Genomic DNA, 16,238 nt, shown 5'->3' with positions numbered 1-16,238 from the left:
CCCTCATCTTATGATGGGCAGCCTTTTTATACAAAAAAAAAAGTTAAAAAATCAAAACATTTTAACAGCTCAGAACACGCATCTTGACCACACGACCAAAGAACACAGTGCAACAAGACTGTCCCATGAGCATAAACACACATCTCTGACCAAAGGCTGAAATACATGGTCAATCAAGCACACACATCCCTAACCCCAAAGGGTCAGAATGCATGGTCAATACAATTGGACCACTCCTCCATGGGAGTAGGCCCCCATTACACCCGTGAGTGCGGAGCAGAAGCACCACCCTGAAGTGAACCGTTCAAACCCTACAAGACATTAAATCAAGATCAGACCCCATGACTGTAGTGGGTACCAGGAAGCAAGTGCCACACCAGCTATTGCAGCATGCATCCTGAACAACAGAAAATGCCTGCCACATTAACCTGTCTATGGGATACAAAACTGTTCTGGGAGCAGCCAGGAACAATTTTAATTTTAAAAAGTCTCTACCAACCTCACCCAGAGAACCTCTAGGCCCCAGCTTAGGACACCAAAAATTCCCCCCCCCATCCCCCACCCTCAAGGATATTCTCAGTATGTATGTTTGTGCAGTTCTGAAAATCATAGAAAAAAGATGGCTGGGCCAATTTCCAACTGATTTTGTGCAAGTGCTGGGGGTACTCAGGTTCAACTCTGCATGCATTGTTGTGCATTGAAATCCAATAAATAATTTCATTTGATTGTTAGCCTCTGCAAGTAACTAAAATAAATTAAAGAATATGGATACATATCTTCAATATTATGGCAAATTTGCGTTATAAATCGTGATATGAGAAGCTTGGCATCGATTTAAATGGATATATGTTGTTCCTCTGCCAAATAGCGCCGCCTTCTTCCCCGATGGCCCAACACAAGGCTCCAAAGCGCGGTCTCACACGACCCAGCCAAACAGTCAATGGCTTGCGTCTTCCTCCATCACGTGGGCAAATTTGCCTCAGCACGAACACGAGAATCATGCAGCCTTCTTCACCATGTCGAGGGAAAGCCAGCCCTAATGCCATCCTCTTCCAACCACCGATCCTGCCTCACTCACTTCTGTACCGCTCCTCCTCATGTCCCGCTCCGATCCTAACTCTCTTGTCTCTCCTCTGATGTCACGCCCATTAATCATCCACTCCAAGGGTGTGGTTTGCTAGCTGTCATTCCAGGAGGTGGGGTTTACGCCTGCTCAGAAATGTCTGGCTCAGTTGTAGTTTTAAGGACATGATTCCTTTTTATCGCTGTCTTGGAAATGCAAAGACATAGGAAAAGGTCACAGGGGGCAATCAAATACTGGTAAAATTATCCTTAAACCCTACCGAATTAACACAGCACCACCCCACCCCCCTCCCCAGTACTGTGTTAATTATGCGGTGACACGTAACAACTTAATGTCTCCTTGTTGCATCAAAATGTCTCCTACACGTCCACGGACCATGCTACTCTATACAATCCTAATTTTCAATGAAATTCCTCCATCTACCCCACAAACATAACGTATATATATATATATATATATATATATATATATATATATATATATATATATATATATATATATATATATATATATATATATATATATATATATATATATATATATATATATATATGTTGGATGGGGAAGGAGTTTGAAAGGGAGCCCAGTGAAGGATCAGTGGTCAAGGCTTAAAGGATGGTGATTTGATGAGGTGCTGAGGGTCGTTCGCACAAAGGTGGGAGGGATACAAGTCATTAATGAAGGGGCAGCCATTGATTGAGGAAGTTGCATCATTAAGTGAACTGCAGAATGTCAGAGGGAATTGAGTAATTGATCACCAAATGATAAAAAGGAGAGCAAAATTTAAATGGGAAAATTTATTTGGAGACAAAGAAAGTAGGGGTGGGGGAACCAAGACTCTAAAGAAGGGTGGGGACATGGGGTTACAAAAAAAAGGACAAATATAGAAAGAATGAATGGAGGAGGAAAAAAAAAAAACAGGAAATGAAAAACGGATTTATATCTGAATGTTAGAATTAAGTAAATGAAAAATGTTGGAATACCTCTATCAATTTCAGTTAATTACACCTATTGTGTTTGTTCAGCTAGATTTACTCAATATGGAGGCAGAAAGTACACATTCAAAATCAAAAGCAGAAAATTTGAGATTGTGTACAAGACGATGGAAGACCAAGGTTCCAACAATCGGATTGGGAATATGGTACAGTGGTCTTCGAGCCAAAACAAACCCATAAAGTAAAACACCAATTGCAGCAGTTTCAATTCCTTCCTTCCTTCCTTCCTTTTTTCGCTCCTCATGGTGGCCCCCTGCTGGCATTGCTAAAAGGCTGACACATTGCTTGCCAGCTCCAAAAATCCACCATCAAACTATTTTCCACAAAGGGTCAGAGTAGAAAACTTACGAGCATCGGCTTTCAGCCGAAAAACTTTCCACGAATGTGTAACTAAACCATCGGTATGTAATCACCAAGGCTTTACAAGTATGGAAGGACACAAATGCACCAACAAACCAAATTTGAGGTTATACACCTGATTAAAAACATGTACCTCTCTAGCTACTGGAGTCTGCTCAAAGAAGCGAGAGAGGTAGATGCGAGGCTGGGGGCATTGGTGGTGTGCCAGGGGAAACCCCGCTGTTGTGAAACCTGGGACAGAGCTTGGAAATGACTGTTAGTGCCCAGGCAAAGTCTTGAAAAATAACAAGGTGGAGTCTTTTTGCTCCTTTACAAATATAATTGTTCATCTCCTCTCCAAGTGGATAAATGTACCAAATAAAGACATGGATGAAAGCTAAAAACAAATGCACCGATTCTTCATCGAATGATACCGACATCTTCCTTGCACCTCTGCTGGTTTAGAATTGAGAAGAAACAATGTTACTGAGAACAGCACTCGGTAAAGTGCATACCTCCGCCAAGCTGAACAATATACGAGGTGTGTTCAAAAAGTATCCAACCTTAATTTTTCGTGCGTAAACAAATGAAGCTCGGGAGGCGTGGTTTGGTGCACGTATGTAGGTGATCCTAATCCGTATGCGTGAATATTTTCCCGCCTGCAGCAGCTGTCAGTCGCCGACAGACCGCCGATGAGTGAGGAAGTGTAAGTGAGTGCCATCGGATTTTCGTTTTTGACAAAATGACGGAAAAACTTGAACAACGCTACCGCATCAAATTTTGTGTAAAGCTTGGCGATTCCCAAGTGGAAACGATCCGCAAGATTCAACAGGCCTTCGGGAACGAAGCAATGGGCACTACACAGATAAAAGAGGGGTACAACTGCTTCAAAGATGGTCGCACATCAGTGGAAAGTGAAGCACGTTCTGGTAGGCCCTCGACATCCCGAAATGAGATAGTCATTGACCAAGTGAGGACCCTGATGACGTAGGATCGTCAAATCACGATCAGAGAAGTTGCAGACGAGGCAGGCGTCAGCATTGGATCCATTCATTCCATTGTGACTGAGGATTTGGGCTTAAGGAGAATCTCAGCGAAGTTCGTGCCAAAGCTGCTAACGATCGAGCAGAAGCAACTCCGTTTGGAGATCGCACAGGACATGATGGAGGCTGTGAACAGCGATCCCAACTTCTTCAACACTGATCACTGGCGATGAGACCTGGGTTTATGGGTACGACCCAGAAACCAAGGTCCAGTCATCACAATGGTAGCATCCAACATCCCCGAGGCCAAAAAAAGCAAGGAAGGTCCGCAGCAATGTCAAAGTCATGCTGACCGTCTTCTTTGAGGTAACGTTGAGGTAACGATATGGAAAATGCAAATTCGTGGAGAGACTGCACATATTTCCACATTTAACTGCAACACCACTCTCCAGCGTAGACAAGAACAAAGTTGTGTTGCTGTAGCGGTTTACTTTTTCAGGAAAGAGGTGGCAAAAATTGGTGACAACAAGTCCATTTCAACTTTACAATGACCTCATTGTGCAAGCTATTTCTTATCTACATTCCCCATAGACAGAATATATTTGTTGATCATTTGATTAAGCCTTCTTGGTTTACCCAATTGCTGTCTCATTTCATCAGACATGGAAATGCCTGACATGTTATGCATAAAAAGTTTGTGATTGCACTATTAACTAAAACGGCACTCATTAGAGCGCATACCTCCTCCAAGCTGAACAGTTTACGTTTTGAATCCCAGTGATAGGCCAGATCTGCATCCGGACCTCACTCCAAAATCGAATAAGCTTGTTCTTGTCACCTCCCTAACTCATCCACCAAATTTTGTCAGAACTTGTTCATAACTTTTTGAAATAGCATGCTATATATGTTTTTTTTGGACCTAATCTCTCAATGGTGAACAATCGGTTTAAAAAAAAAAATAATTCTCGTATCCCACCCGATGTGGATCCAGATCTTCACCAAAAATCGAATAAATTCATCCTTGTCACACACCCAACCTGTCCACAAAGTTTCGTCCGAATCTATCCTTAACTTTTTGAGATATCCCGCTCACAGACAGACAAACAGGGATTAAAAGTTAAAACGTAACCTCCTTCCAGCTTCAGTGCAGAGGTAAAAAATAGTCAAAGTTTATTTAATCCAGAATGCAGAATAAATACATGATCCGCCCTCCTGTTTGGGGATACCATTGATTGAATTCCATGAGGATGCCACAGCAGTTATAGACCAGGGAGGATCTTAAGAGAGCAATTTACTCAATCATATGCTCGACTCATCGAGGACTTCAGTATTTTGCCAAGGGGATGGCCCAAAATCAGACTCTTTGGGAGACAAAGCATGCGATTCGGCGTACACATTGCAGACATGACAGCCAGCTTGAAGTCCCCATCATAGTACATCATTGTCAACATTTAGACACCACCGCAGTAAGATCCTGCACTATGTTTTGGAGATTGCGGCATAAAAGACACCAGGTTCAATCAATAAGTCATTAATGTTCGAGTTTGGCAATAAGCTACCTTTTTAAGCAATAGATTATAATGTCTAATTATGAGAAGTCGATTTCTCAAGTGTCATTGATAAATGAGTCTGCAAATGAAAAGTGTCATGAAAACGATCGAAAAGGTGCATTAGTCATACTCCGTGACAATTACACCGGTCACAACTACATGCACCACAGCTCCTGCTGTCATTTTGTAAACAGATGCCTTCCTCTAGCCTCGATGACATTATGTCCTTCGTCAGCTTTTGCTGAGCAAATACAAGAACAAATCAATCAAGAGTAAAGCGGGTATTGTGAAATGAAAAACTGTGATAAGCATGAGCAGACCTTGGTTTGAAGCACGTAGAGATCAACACAGCAGCAGAGGGGTCATTGAGATCCACAGTTCCCTCATCCGATGGAAGCTGGATGAGTGCACACAGCCCAATACGGAATGGCTAATCATGGCGACAGCGAGCACACGAGATTAGCCGAGCCATAACGAGCCGGTAGTTTTGTACAACTCAGCAACCCATCTCTTTTACTTTCAGTCTATTTACCCTCCTGCTCCTCCGATCGCTAAATTCCCCTTTCTCCAGCCAGCCCGTCGTTATTTTCATACCATGAGGTCATGGCCCGTCATTGGTTCGTGGTGTCGTGTCAGAAGTGTGGAGGTAACATTCATCGGATCGGAAAGACAAGATGTCACATGCTTTTACACAAGCTTAAACAACTGGTCAGGATAAAACTCTCAATGGCTGCAAATAAAACTCGAATAGCACTCGGTAGAGCGCATAGCTCGGCCAGGCTGAGCAGTTTACATTTTGTATCGCACCGAGAGACCGGATTTACATCCAGATCTGAACCAAAATCGAATCCGCTTGTTCTTGTCATCTACCCAACTCGTCCACCAAGTTTTGGCTGTATCAGTCCAGAACCTTTTTGAGATATCGTGCTCACAAACAAACAAACATTGGTGAATACATAACCTCAATCCACCTTCGGTGGTGGAGGTAATTACCGAGAGATATTTTTTAACTGAGTCCACCATCCCAATCAAAGGTTCACATTTGTAACTGCAGACGACAAGAGGAGACAGGTGAGAGGTGGTGAACGACCGTACCTTAGGAGACGCTGTTTTCCACATGGTATTACTGAACTCATTGTTGCTGGCAGACTGACAATTTGATTCAAATACCAAGTGTGGAGAACATGTTCAAATTCAAATACCAAATCCACAATCAGTGTTATTAAAAGCAACATCAGTAGCATTAAACAAACGATATACTGTCCTGTATATTGAAATTGTATCATTTGCCATAGGACTCAAAAGTTTCAGAACCACCTTAGGAAGTGAAAATATACATCTATCACTGGGTAGCACGTGGCTGCCAGGATAGCCTGCAGATATGTGATGTGCATTCCCCTTTGAGCGGTCTAGCCTGGCTTTGAACCTCATCCCACCTATAAAGTGCCGTCCTGGTGTTATGCATGCAGGGTGAGGTATCGATGAGCATGCCATCCCTCGGATTGGTGTTAACCTGGGTGTACCATCTACCAGCATTACTTCAACGTTAAAGGTCCCACAGTGTACTTCCCGAAGAGGAGGCGAGTCGTTGCTGACACCCTGGCTCAATTTCAAATTCCTGTCACCTTCTCTCGAACGTCAGACCTGGCCAGCCGGTTCGTGAAAGATTTGGGCCAAAAATGTTCCCTGGCCAAACCCACAAGAAGATGGGAATACTTGGGGCTGTTGAAGATGGAGAAGTTTTTATTCTAAGTTGCCCTCACGACATTAGGACTAGGAGGTAACTAAAATGTGGGGACATGTTACGTGTACACCTTACCAGGTGGAACAGGTAGATTTGCGCCCTTTCTGAAGGTCACTTTTCGGCACTTGTATGGACTGGATTCTGGGGAGGATGTCGGAGAGATCAAGCTGCAGTGCATCATTTCGGAATGTCAAGATCTCTGACCTTGATTTCGCAGATGATGCAGTCATCTTTGCGGAGACTTTAGATATCCTTTTGGGGGCCCTCGAGATGCTGAATTAGGGGTCAGAGCTGCTGGGATTACGGGTTTCCTGGGTCAAAACTAAGATCTAGGCTTTCAATGACATCTTGGATGCTGCTGTCCTGTCTGTGTCTGTTTGTGGTGAGGATGTTGAGGTCGTAAAGAGATTCACTTACCTTGGCAGTGATATTCATGTCTCTGCTGGCTGCTCGTCAAGGTGAACAGATGCCTGGGTCGGGCCTAGGGAGTTATGGATTCACTGGATAATGGGGTGTGGCGCTGTCGGTACCTGTGCGGGAGGACGAAAGTCCGAGTCGTCATGTCCTTGGTGCTTCCAGTCTTGCTCTATGGATGCAAGACTTGGACACTGACCAAGGATCTGAGACGAAGACTTAATTCCTTTGGTACCAGGTGTCCTCGGAGAATCCTTGGCTATCGCTGGTCGGACTTTGTGTCCAACGAGCGGTTGCTGAGAGAGACTCAAATGAGATTTGTTACCTGCATAGTCTGTGAGCGTCAGCTGCGGCTGTATGGACATGTGGCTCGTTTTCCTGATGCTGATCCTGCTCACCAGATTCTCTCAGCGAGGGAGTCTCGTGAGTGGAGGAGGCCAATGGGCCGACCATGTGCCTCGTGGTTGGAGCAGGTTTCTCGGCATCTCAAAGAGATTGGGATGGGGCAGACATCTGCCTGGGGGGTGGTCAGACGGAGGCCCCTAGAGTACTGGCAGAAAGTGGACGCAGCGACGTGCTGCTCTGGCGCATGCTCCCATACCTGACCTGACCTGAAGGTCATTAACAAGCCAGCTGGGTTCTATTGACAATCCCACAGTGACATGATAATTCTGCTGAGATGAGAATGATTGATGCGTACAAACTAAATCATTAACACAACGGCCTTCAGCTCGATTCAAACCCACAACCTCTGGGATACCAGTCCTGCATCCTAATTACATGGACACCACAGTACACAATTCATCTACAAGCTCAGACATAAAGATGCTACAACATAAAACTGTCTCATTACCAATTAAAACATATATATATATATATATATATATATATATATATATATATATATATATATATATATATATATATATATATATATATATATATATATATATATATATATATATATATATATATATATATACTTGATGGCGATTCCAAAATTTCTACATCAGGACATCCGGAAGTCATCAAAACCGCTGTTAAACGAGCATCATCTAAACAATAGCTGTTCAAAAAGGAATGTAAATGCGTCCAAGTCAATGCAACAATTCCATTTGCATCGAGATCCAAAGATCAGGTCATGATTATTAAAAAATGTCGCTCTCATGTTCTGCAAGCCTGTACAGTCAAAGACAGGTCGGTGGTGGATTTACCACCCGAGAAATTTGCCTGGCCTTGGAGCATTGCAGAATGACGACAATGCCTCATCGAAAAAGAAACATAGACCAGGCTGAGGGGTCACAACCAGATCTCCCAAAATCAGCTATGGTCAGGAAACAGCAATGCATTCTGGGCAATAAATCGAGCCAAATATTGAGGCGATTCCTTGTGCAAGTCCGAGGTGATTATCACGGTCACGTGACGTTCCTTGCCCCCCGCCAAAAAAATGATACGATCATCCAGTGGCACAAATCCCAAGCATTTTCCAGGCACGTCTCAAATGCATCGACTTCATTTCTCGTTTTGAAATTCCACGTTTTTCCAAGGTTTATGAGGAGTGATGCTTTTGGCAAATCGTGGGCAATCCACTTGGCTCTGGCACTGCTTCTAATCGTGGGAACGAGAACATTTCCGACTGGACTCGGCACTGTTCCTGGTATTGATATTCAGCTTAAAGACGTAATACGGGGACAACTTCCGTGTAATTTACAATTGATTGTGAGGCAAGGCCAAGGCGACTTTTGGGCAAAGTCCCAGGGACAACGAGGCAAATTACACAGGACTTGCACGTTGGAACCAGCTCAGTAGATGTCCAAATTTACAAAAAAAATAAAAAAAACCTGCAATTTTGGGACTCAACAGTCATGAATGTCACTCCACATACATTTGCAACGATCATTTCTAAAAGATAAATTCATCAATGAAGTCTAGCTTTCCAGTGGAGTTAGCTTTTCGAAATGCTGTAATCATAAGGAGAAGTGGAAATGAATGTATTTAATGCCTTGAAGATGACTGCTGCTACCACTACTACTACTATTCCCACCTTCCTGTGGGGTGAGCCAAGGACGTTTGGCTGGTCATTCACCAAGCGGCTGACCAGGCATGACATTCAAACAAAGGCGGCAAGATTTTGGAAATTGTTTGGTGTGCCAGCGATAGCTCACCTACTCTTTGAGAAAGACACCGTGAGATATTTAACATCCACCAAAGATCAGTGCCGACAGACGGGTTGCCCGGCTTAACGGCCTTCCGATGTATGGCGCACACATTTATGAATGTGAAACACCAGGATGATAGTTTATAGCTGGGTTGAGATTCAAACCGAGGAAAGACAGCTCAGAGGGGAGTGTGCATACCTCGAGGATATTTTGCCCCACTAAGGTACAAGCTGGATGTGTATCCACTGCTGCCAATGACTAAGTAACATCAAACAAATCTTTGCTTTAAAGCAAATGTTAGAGTTCTTCATGTCTCTCAAACAGCTCATATGCAGACATTTGATCACATAACAAGCAAAATATGACATTTTTGTCATATAAGTTATGTCATACAAGTATACTTATCTACGAATAAGTAGATAGGGCAAGAATTTGTAATTTGTTCAAGGTGCCAGCGATACCTCGCCCACTCTTCGCGAAGGATACCGTGAGATCTTTGATGTCCACCAACTAATGCATGCCGAGGGGACACCCAGTTTAACGACCATCCGAGGGACGACCCACACATTGATGAATCACCCTGCCCGTGAAACCCTGGGATGAGTGTTTAGAGCTCGGTTGAGATTCGAACCCAGGCTAGACAACTTAAAAGGCAAGTTTGAGTACCTCTCGGCCATCCTGCCAGTCCTGACTGTGCCATTCATTGAATGATTCCATTCAAGTTGGGAAAACAAAATGTTTAAATTTTTTTTTAAAAAGCAATCGATATCTCATCACAACTTTAGCAGGACTGTTTCTAATGAGGAACAACAGGATAAGCATTTGTACAAGAATAATAAGATTCATGAAATGATAAAAGGTCACCTGTATTTCAAAGGAACATGAAGCGACATGTCTGTATGAATGAATGAATGAATTCATACACCATATTGTATGAATGGTGCCAAAAGCTTGCTTAATGTTCGGAAAATAATACGAGCAAACAAACAAAGCAACATGGTCAAGATCAAAGTTTGCCCGCGGTTTTAATGGGGGCATTTTGGGCACTCACACCAATTTGCTGATGTTTCAAAGCAAAGAACCAGCCCTGGAAAGGTCATCACTCCGTCACAGAGTGCTATAGGTTTGGCCAAGAAACCAGACCCAGCTGGCAGAGTCCATCCTCCGATCTGCTTTTTCTCTTCCCTTTCCTCAAGGGCCAAACCACCTCCCAAACCTGCTGATTACCCGCATCGTTTGTGGTAAGGGTCGATGATTAGGCCATTTTTTTGTCTGTCCTACACCCTTTTCTCTTCTCACTTGTTTCTCCCAACTCTCCCTTCTGTCCTACACCATATCGTTTCATACTTGGTGGCACCCCCGGCTCTGACGATTCAATTCGCAGCATCAACACCGTTTTAATAATCAGATGCTCGAATTTCTTCTTCTTCTTCTTCTGTTATTTTAGTTAACATTTTGTTCCTGCATCACTTGTACATTGACATTGATAGAATTTGGTCGACACGACAGATACCGTGTTTAATCAAGTGCATTTGTCTCAATATATTGGAGTCTGTCGAAAAACAAGTGTTACATTGAGATACAAGTGTGAAAGGATGTATCAACGTCTGTCTGCCTGTTTGCGATGAGTTCACAGCTGATGATCCAGATCTATCTTTGTTCGGTCTCTGATGAGCTCCCAGCTGATGATCCGGATCACTTTGTCTGCCTGTCTCTGATGACCTGGATCTACCTGCCTGTCCGTCTCTGATGACCTGGATCTACCTGCCTGTCCGTCTCTGATGACCTGGATCTACCTGCCTGTCCGTCTCTGATGATCCGGATCTCTCTGTTTGTCCGTCTCGGATGATCCGGATCTCTCTGTTTGTCCGTCTCGGATGATCCGGATCTCTCTGTTTGCCCGTCTCTGATGATCCGGATCTCTCTGTTTGTCCGTCTCTGATGATCCGGATCTCTCCGTTTGTCCGTCTCTGATGATCCGGATCTCTCCGTTTGTCCGTCTCTGATGATCCGGATCTCTCCGTTTGTCCGTCTCTGATGATCCGGATCTCTCCGTTTGTCAGTCTCTGATGATCCGGATCTCTGCTTGTCCATCTCTGATGATCCGGATCTCTGCTTGTCCATCTCTGATGATCCGGATCTCTGCTTGTCCATCTCTGATGATCCGGATCTCTGCTTGTCCATCTCTGATGATCCGGATCTCTGCTTGTCCATCTCTGATGATCCGGATCTCTGATTGTCTGGATCTCCGTCCGTCTGCCCGACTCTGATCGTCTGGATCTCCGTCCGTCTGCCCGACTCTGATCGTCTGGATCTCTGGATGCCCGACTCTGATCGTCTGGATCTCTGGATGCCCGACTCTGATCGTCTGGATCTCTGGATGCCCGACTCTGATCGTCTGGATCTCTGGATGCCCGACTCTGATCGTCTGGATCTCTGGATGCCCGACTCTGATCGTCTGGATCTCTGGATGCCCGACTCTGATCGTCTGGATCTCTGGATGCCCGACTCTGATCGTCTGGATCTCTGGATGCCCGACTCTGATCGTCTGGATCTCTGGATGCCCGACTCTGATCGTCTGGATCTCTGGATGCCCGACTCTGATCGTCTGGATCTCTGGATGCCCGACTCTGATCGTCTGGATCTCTGGATGCCCGACTCTGATCGTCTGGATCTCTGGATGCCCGACTCTGATCGTCTGGATCTCTGGATGCCCGACTCTGATCGTCTGGATCTCTGGATGCCCGACTCTGATCGTCTGGATCTCTGGATGCCCGACTCTGATCGTCTGGATCTCTGGATGCCCGACTCTGATCGTCTGGATCTCTGGATGCCCGACTCTGATCGTCTGGATCTCTGGATGCCCGACTCTGATCGTCTGGATCTCTGGATGCCCGACTCTGATCGTCTGGATCTCTGGATGCCCGACTCTGATCGTCTGGATCTCTGGATGCCCGACTCTGATCGTCTGGATCTCTGGATGCCCGACTCTGATCGTCTGGATCTCTGGATGCCCGACTCTGATCGTCTGGATCTCTGGATGCCCGACTCTGATCGTCTGGATCTCTGGATGCCCGACTCTGATCGTCTGGATCTCTGGATGCCCGACTCTGATCGTCTGGATCTCTGGATGCCCGACTCTGATCGTCTGGATCTCTGGATGCCCGACTCTGATCGTCTGGATCTCTGGATGCCCGACTCTGATCGTCTGGATCTCTGGATGCCCGACTCTGATCATCTGGATCTCTGGATGCCCGACTCTGATCATCTGGATCTCTGGATGCCCGACTCTGATCATCTGGATCTCTGGATGCCCGACTCTGATCATCTGGATCTCTGGATGCCCGACTCTGATCATCTGGATCTCTGGATGCCCGACTCTGATCATCTGGATCTCTGGATGCCCGACTCTGATCATCTGGATCTCTGGATGCCTGTCTCTCGTGACATGGATCTCTGTCTGCCCGTCTCTCGTGACATGGATCTCTGTCCGCCCGCTTCTCGTGACATGGATCTCTGTCCGCCCGTCTCTCGTGACATGGATCTCTGTCCGCCCGTCTCTCGTGACATGGATCTCTGTCCGCCCGTCTCTCGTGACATGGATCTCTGTCTGCCCGTCTCTCGTGACATGGATCTCTGTCCGCCCGTCTCTCGTGACATGGATCTCTCTCCGCCCGTCTCTCATGACCTGGATCTCTATCCGCCCGTTTCTCGTGACCTGGATCTCGACCTGCCCATCTCTCGTGACCTGGATCTCTACCTGCCCATCTCTCGTGACCTGGATCTCTACCTGCCCGTCTCTCGTGACCTGGATCTCTACCTACCCGTCTCTCGTGACCTGGATCTCTACCTGCCCGTCTCTCGTGACCTGGATCTCTACATGCCCCTCTCTCGTGACCCGGATCTCTATCTGCCCGTCTCTCGTGACCCGAATCTCTATCTGCCCCTCTCTCGTGACCTGGATCTCTATCTGCCCCTCTCTCGTGACCTGGATCTCTATCTGCCCCTCTCTCGTGACCTGGATCTCTATCTGCCCCTCTCTCGTGACCTGGATATCCATCTGCCCCTCTCTCGTGACCTGGATCTCTCATCTGCCCGTCTCTGACGACCTGGATCTCTATCTGCCCATCTCTGACGACCTGGATCTCTATCTGCCCATCTCTGACGACCTGGATCTCAATCTGCCCGGCTCTGACGATCTGGATCTCTCACCTGCTCGGCTCTGACGACCTGGATCTCTCACCTGCCCGTCTCTGACGACCTGGATCTCTCATCTGCCCGTCTCTGACGACCTGGATCTCTCATCTGCCCGGCTCTGATGACCTGGATCTCTATCTGCCCGGCTATCGTTACCTAGATCTCTATCTGCCCGGCTCAGACGATCTGGATCTCTATCTGCCCGGCTCTCATGACCTGAATCTCTATCTGCCCGTCTCTCATGACCTGGATCTCTATCTGCCCATCTCTCATGACCTGGATCTCTATCTGCCCGTCTCTGACGATCTGGATCTCTCACTGCCCATCTCCGACGAGCTGGATCTCTCGCTGCCCATCTCCGACGATCTGGATCTCTCGCTGCCCGTCTCCAACGATCTGGATCTCTCGCTGCCAGTCTCCGACGATCTGGATCTCTAGCTGCCCGTCTCCGACGATCCGGATCTCTAGCTGCCCGTCTCCGACGATCTGGATCTCTCTACATGTCTCTGATAATCCTAGATGATGATCCAGATCTCTCTGTTGGCCAATCTCTGATGATCCTAGATGATGATCTGGATCTCTCTGTTTAGCTGTCTCTGATGATTCTCGATGATGATCCGGATCTCAAGCTGCTAGTCTCTGATGATCCGGATCTCCCTGCCCGTCTCTGGCAAGTTCTCAGATGACGATTCTGATTTTCATCAAATCAGGTAATCAGAAAAGCTAAGAGAATTCCTCAGATCGCTCTCACTTTTTCTCAACGAATGCGTGGTGCATGAGACAAGAATGTCTTTATACGTAAAGATTAGCAGAAACCCAGTAAAAGCGTTTAGTTCAGGCGGAAAATAGTCTCACTTGTCCAGGCATCATGGCCGTTTCATTGATGCAGGTCACAAGGACAATGCATGCTCTGTCTGAAGTGAATTGGTTCTGACCACAGGTCCCAGAAATTAGCGCATTGTTGCTCTATAGTCGCGAGTAGCCACGGGAACCTCCGGCACACAAGCTAAATTTGTCCCGCAACACTTTTGATCCTGTCCGCAACATGTTTAACAATATCTGTTACGTCCCTCCAAAGGGAGAGGTTCCCCACACCTGGGTCGAGAATAGCTATACTATGGGATTCCCAAATTTCAAGACAATTCGCTATTTCTCAGTCGCACACCTTGAGTCACATTTCTGGACACATTAACCATATTTATTATGAGTGGTTAAGCATGAGGCTGTCATTGTCACTGGTTGGAAAAGTTAACCTGCTCAGGTGATGGATGTACACCTGCATGCACTGCATGTGGAGCTTGTTTATCCTTCTTTATGAATATTTGTAAGTCGAGGAAACCCAAATGCTAACCCAAAGCATCCAATGCCATTACGTGGGGGAAGCGATTACAGGTAATCCAATCTAGAAGGTGAAATGAGGTTTTTTTCAGGAAGTGTTGGCAACCTCAAACCCCAACTCTTCTCTTTCACCCCGATAACTAGCCTGGTGTTGGCTCAGTGGTTAGGGTGGTGGCTTGGGATCCTAGGGTCCCGAGTTCAAGCCCCGTCCGCTGCTGAATTAATACACCAGGGGGGTGGGGGGGGGTTGACACAGCCTGTCATCCTTCGGAGGTCGGCAAATTGAGTACCAGTTCCAGTGCGTGTATTGGTAGAGGGGCACTTAATCAGCAACACAGTCGCCCTTCAAGAAATGATAGACCACCACCAATGACCACCACCACCCCAATCACTACCTACATCCCCCCCTCCTCCAAAAAACTGATTTACTTTCTCACCCCCAATCAGCCCACACTCTGCCATCTACCTTTCCCACCTATCCTAGTCCCATTTCCGAACTTTTATAAGGTCCAACCTCCCCTCGTATGACGTCATCAATCACAATTTCGTCACTGAAGTTCACAAAGATGTCTCGTGGCGCGGCGCTTGGGACCCCCCTGCTGGGCGAGTGCGACGATGACAGGTGATTCGGGTTTCCCCTGTAAAATAAACACTTAAAAAAAAAAAAAAGACATTTTAAAAACCACTTGGTTACAAGTTAAACAAACGATAGTGTTACCCCATTTATTAACTAGGTTACCACACACCGATGGCTGTGTTTACCTGGCGAATGTGGGAGGGTGGACGAGGTGGAGGAGGGGGGCTATGTACAAAATTTGAACTAATGTACAATACAACTGAACATGTGGAATTATTTACCAAGAGGACACCACGTCATGGTTACCTGGAAGGTAGAGAGAGCGTTGCTGCAAAATGGGATGAAGCGGGAAGAGGGTTCTTAGAATTCCATCGCTCCCGCCACCCCACCCTCACCCCACGCCACCCCACCAACCAAACAACCCCTCACCGTGTCCTCCATCAGCCGCACGTCCTCTTCCCAAAGAGGAGGAATTTAAAACCCTTTACCCTCTCATGCCCCTCGTGGAGGTTCGTGCCCCGAACCGCGCGTCTCTCGACACACAATCACCTCATTATTACCTCGGAGGGCTTTGGGGTTGCGTTGCTTGACGCGAGGCATGACCGGCCCGCCTCGCCGCGGCCTGCCTTGCTTGGGCAACGAGACGTGAAGCACGATGCAGACGAAGAGGGTGAGGGAGGGAGGAGGGGGAGAGCGAGATAGAATTGAGGCGATCGAGGGAAAGAGAGGACGCGGCCGAAGTTGAACGGTCCGCGGAGGGTTTTCCTCCCGCTCCGGGGCCCGGTCGGTGGCGCGCTAGGCGACTCGCACGGAGCGCCGTCCTCGTGGCGCCTCCACGCCGTGCATTCGTGCGCAGCA

At 46.7% G+C, this 16,238-nt stretch overlaps 1 protein-coding gene across 2 annotated transcripts in view; it reads right to left on the bottom strand.

Annotated features, from left to right (window-relative positions):
• Positions 1 to 16,201, bottom strand: part of LOC147012733 (zinc finger protein 40-like) — a 116,454-nt gene extending 100,253 nt beyond the window's left edge. Inside the window, exon 1 of one of the 2 annotated variants that reach the window (XM_085853849.1) lies at positions 15,941 to 16,201. In XM_085853849.1, the coding sequence (XP_085709975.1) occupies positions 15,941 to 15,980 (40 nt within the window). In that variant the 5' untranslated portion in view covers positions 15,981 to 16,201. The remainder of the gene's footprint in view (positions 1 to 15,940) is intronic. The other variant, XM_085853853.1, reaches the window with a different exon arrangement.
• Positions 16,202 to 16,238: the final 37 nt, after the last annotated feature.

Source organism: Eptatretus burgeri, chromosome 14, assembly GCF_056783735.1.
Source record: "Eptatretus burgeri isolate ZD-2024b chromosome 14, Ebu_testis_v1, whole genome shotgun sequence".
Classification (NCBI taxonomy): domain Eukaryota; kingdom Metazoa; phylum Chordata; class Myxini; order Myxiniformes; family Myxinidae; genus Eptatretus; species Eptatretus burgeri.
This window is presented reverse-complemented; position numbering and strand designations above follow the sequence as displayed.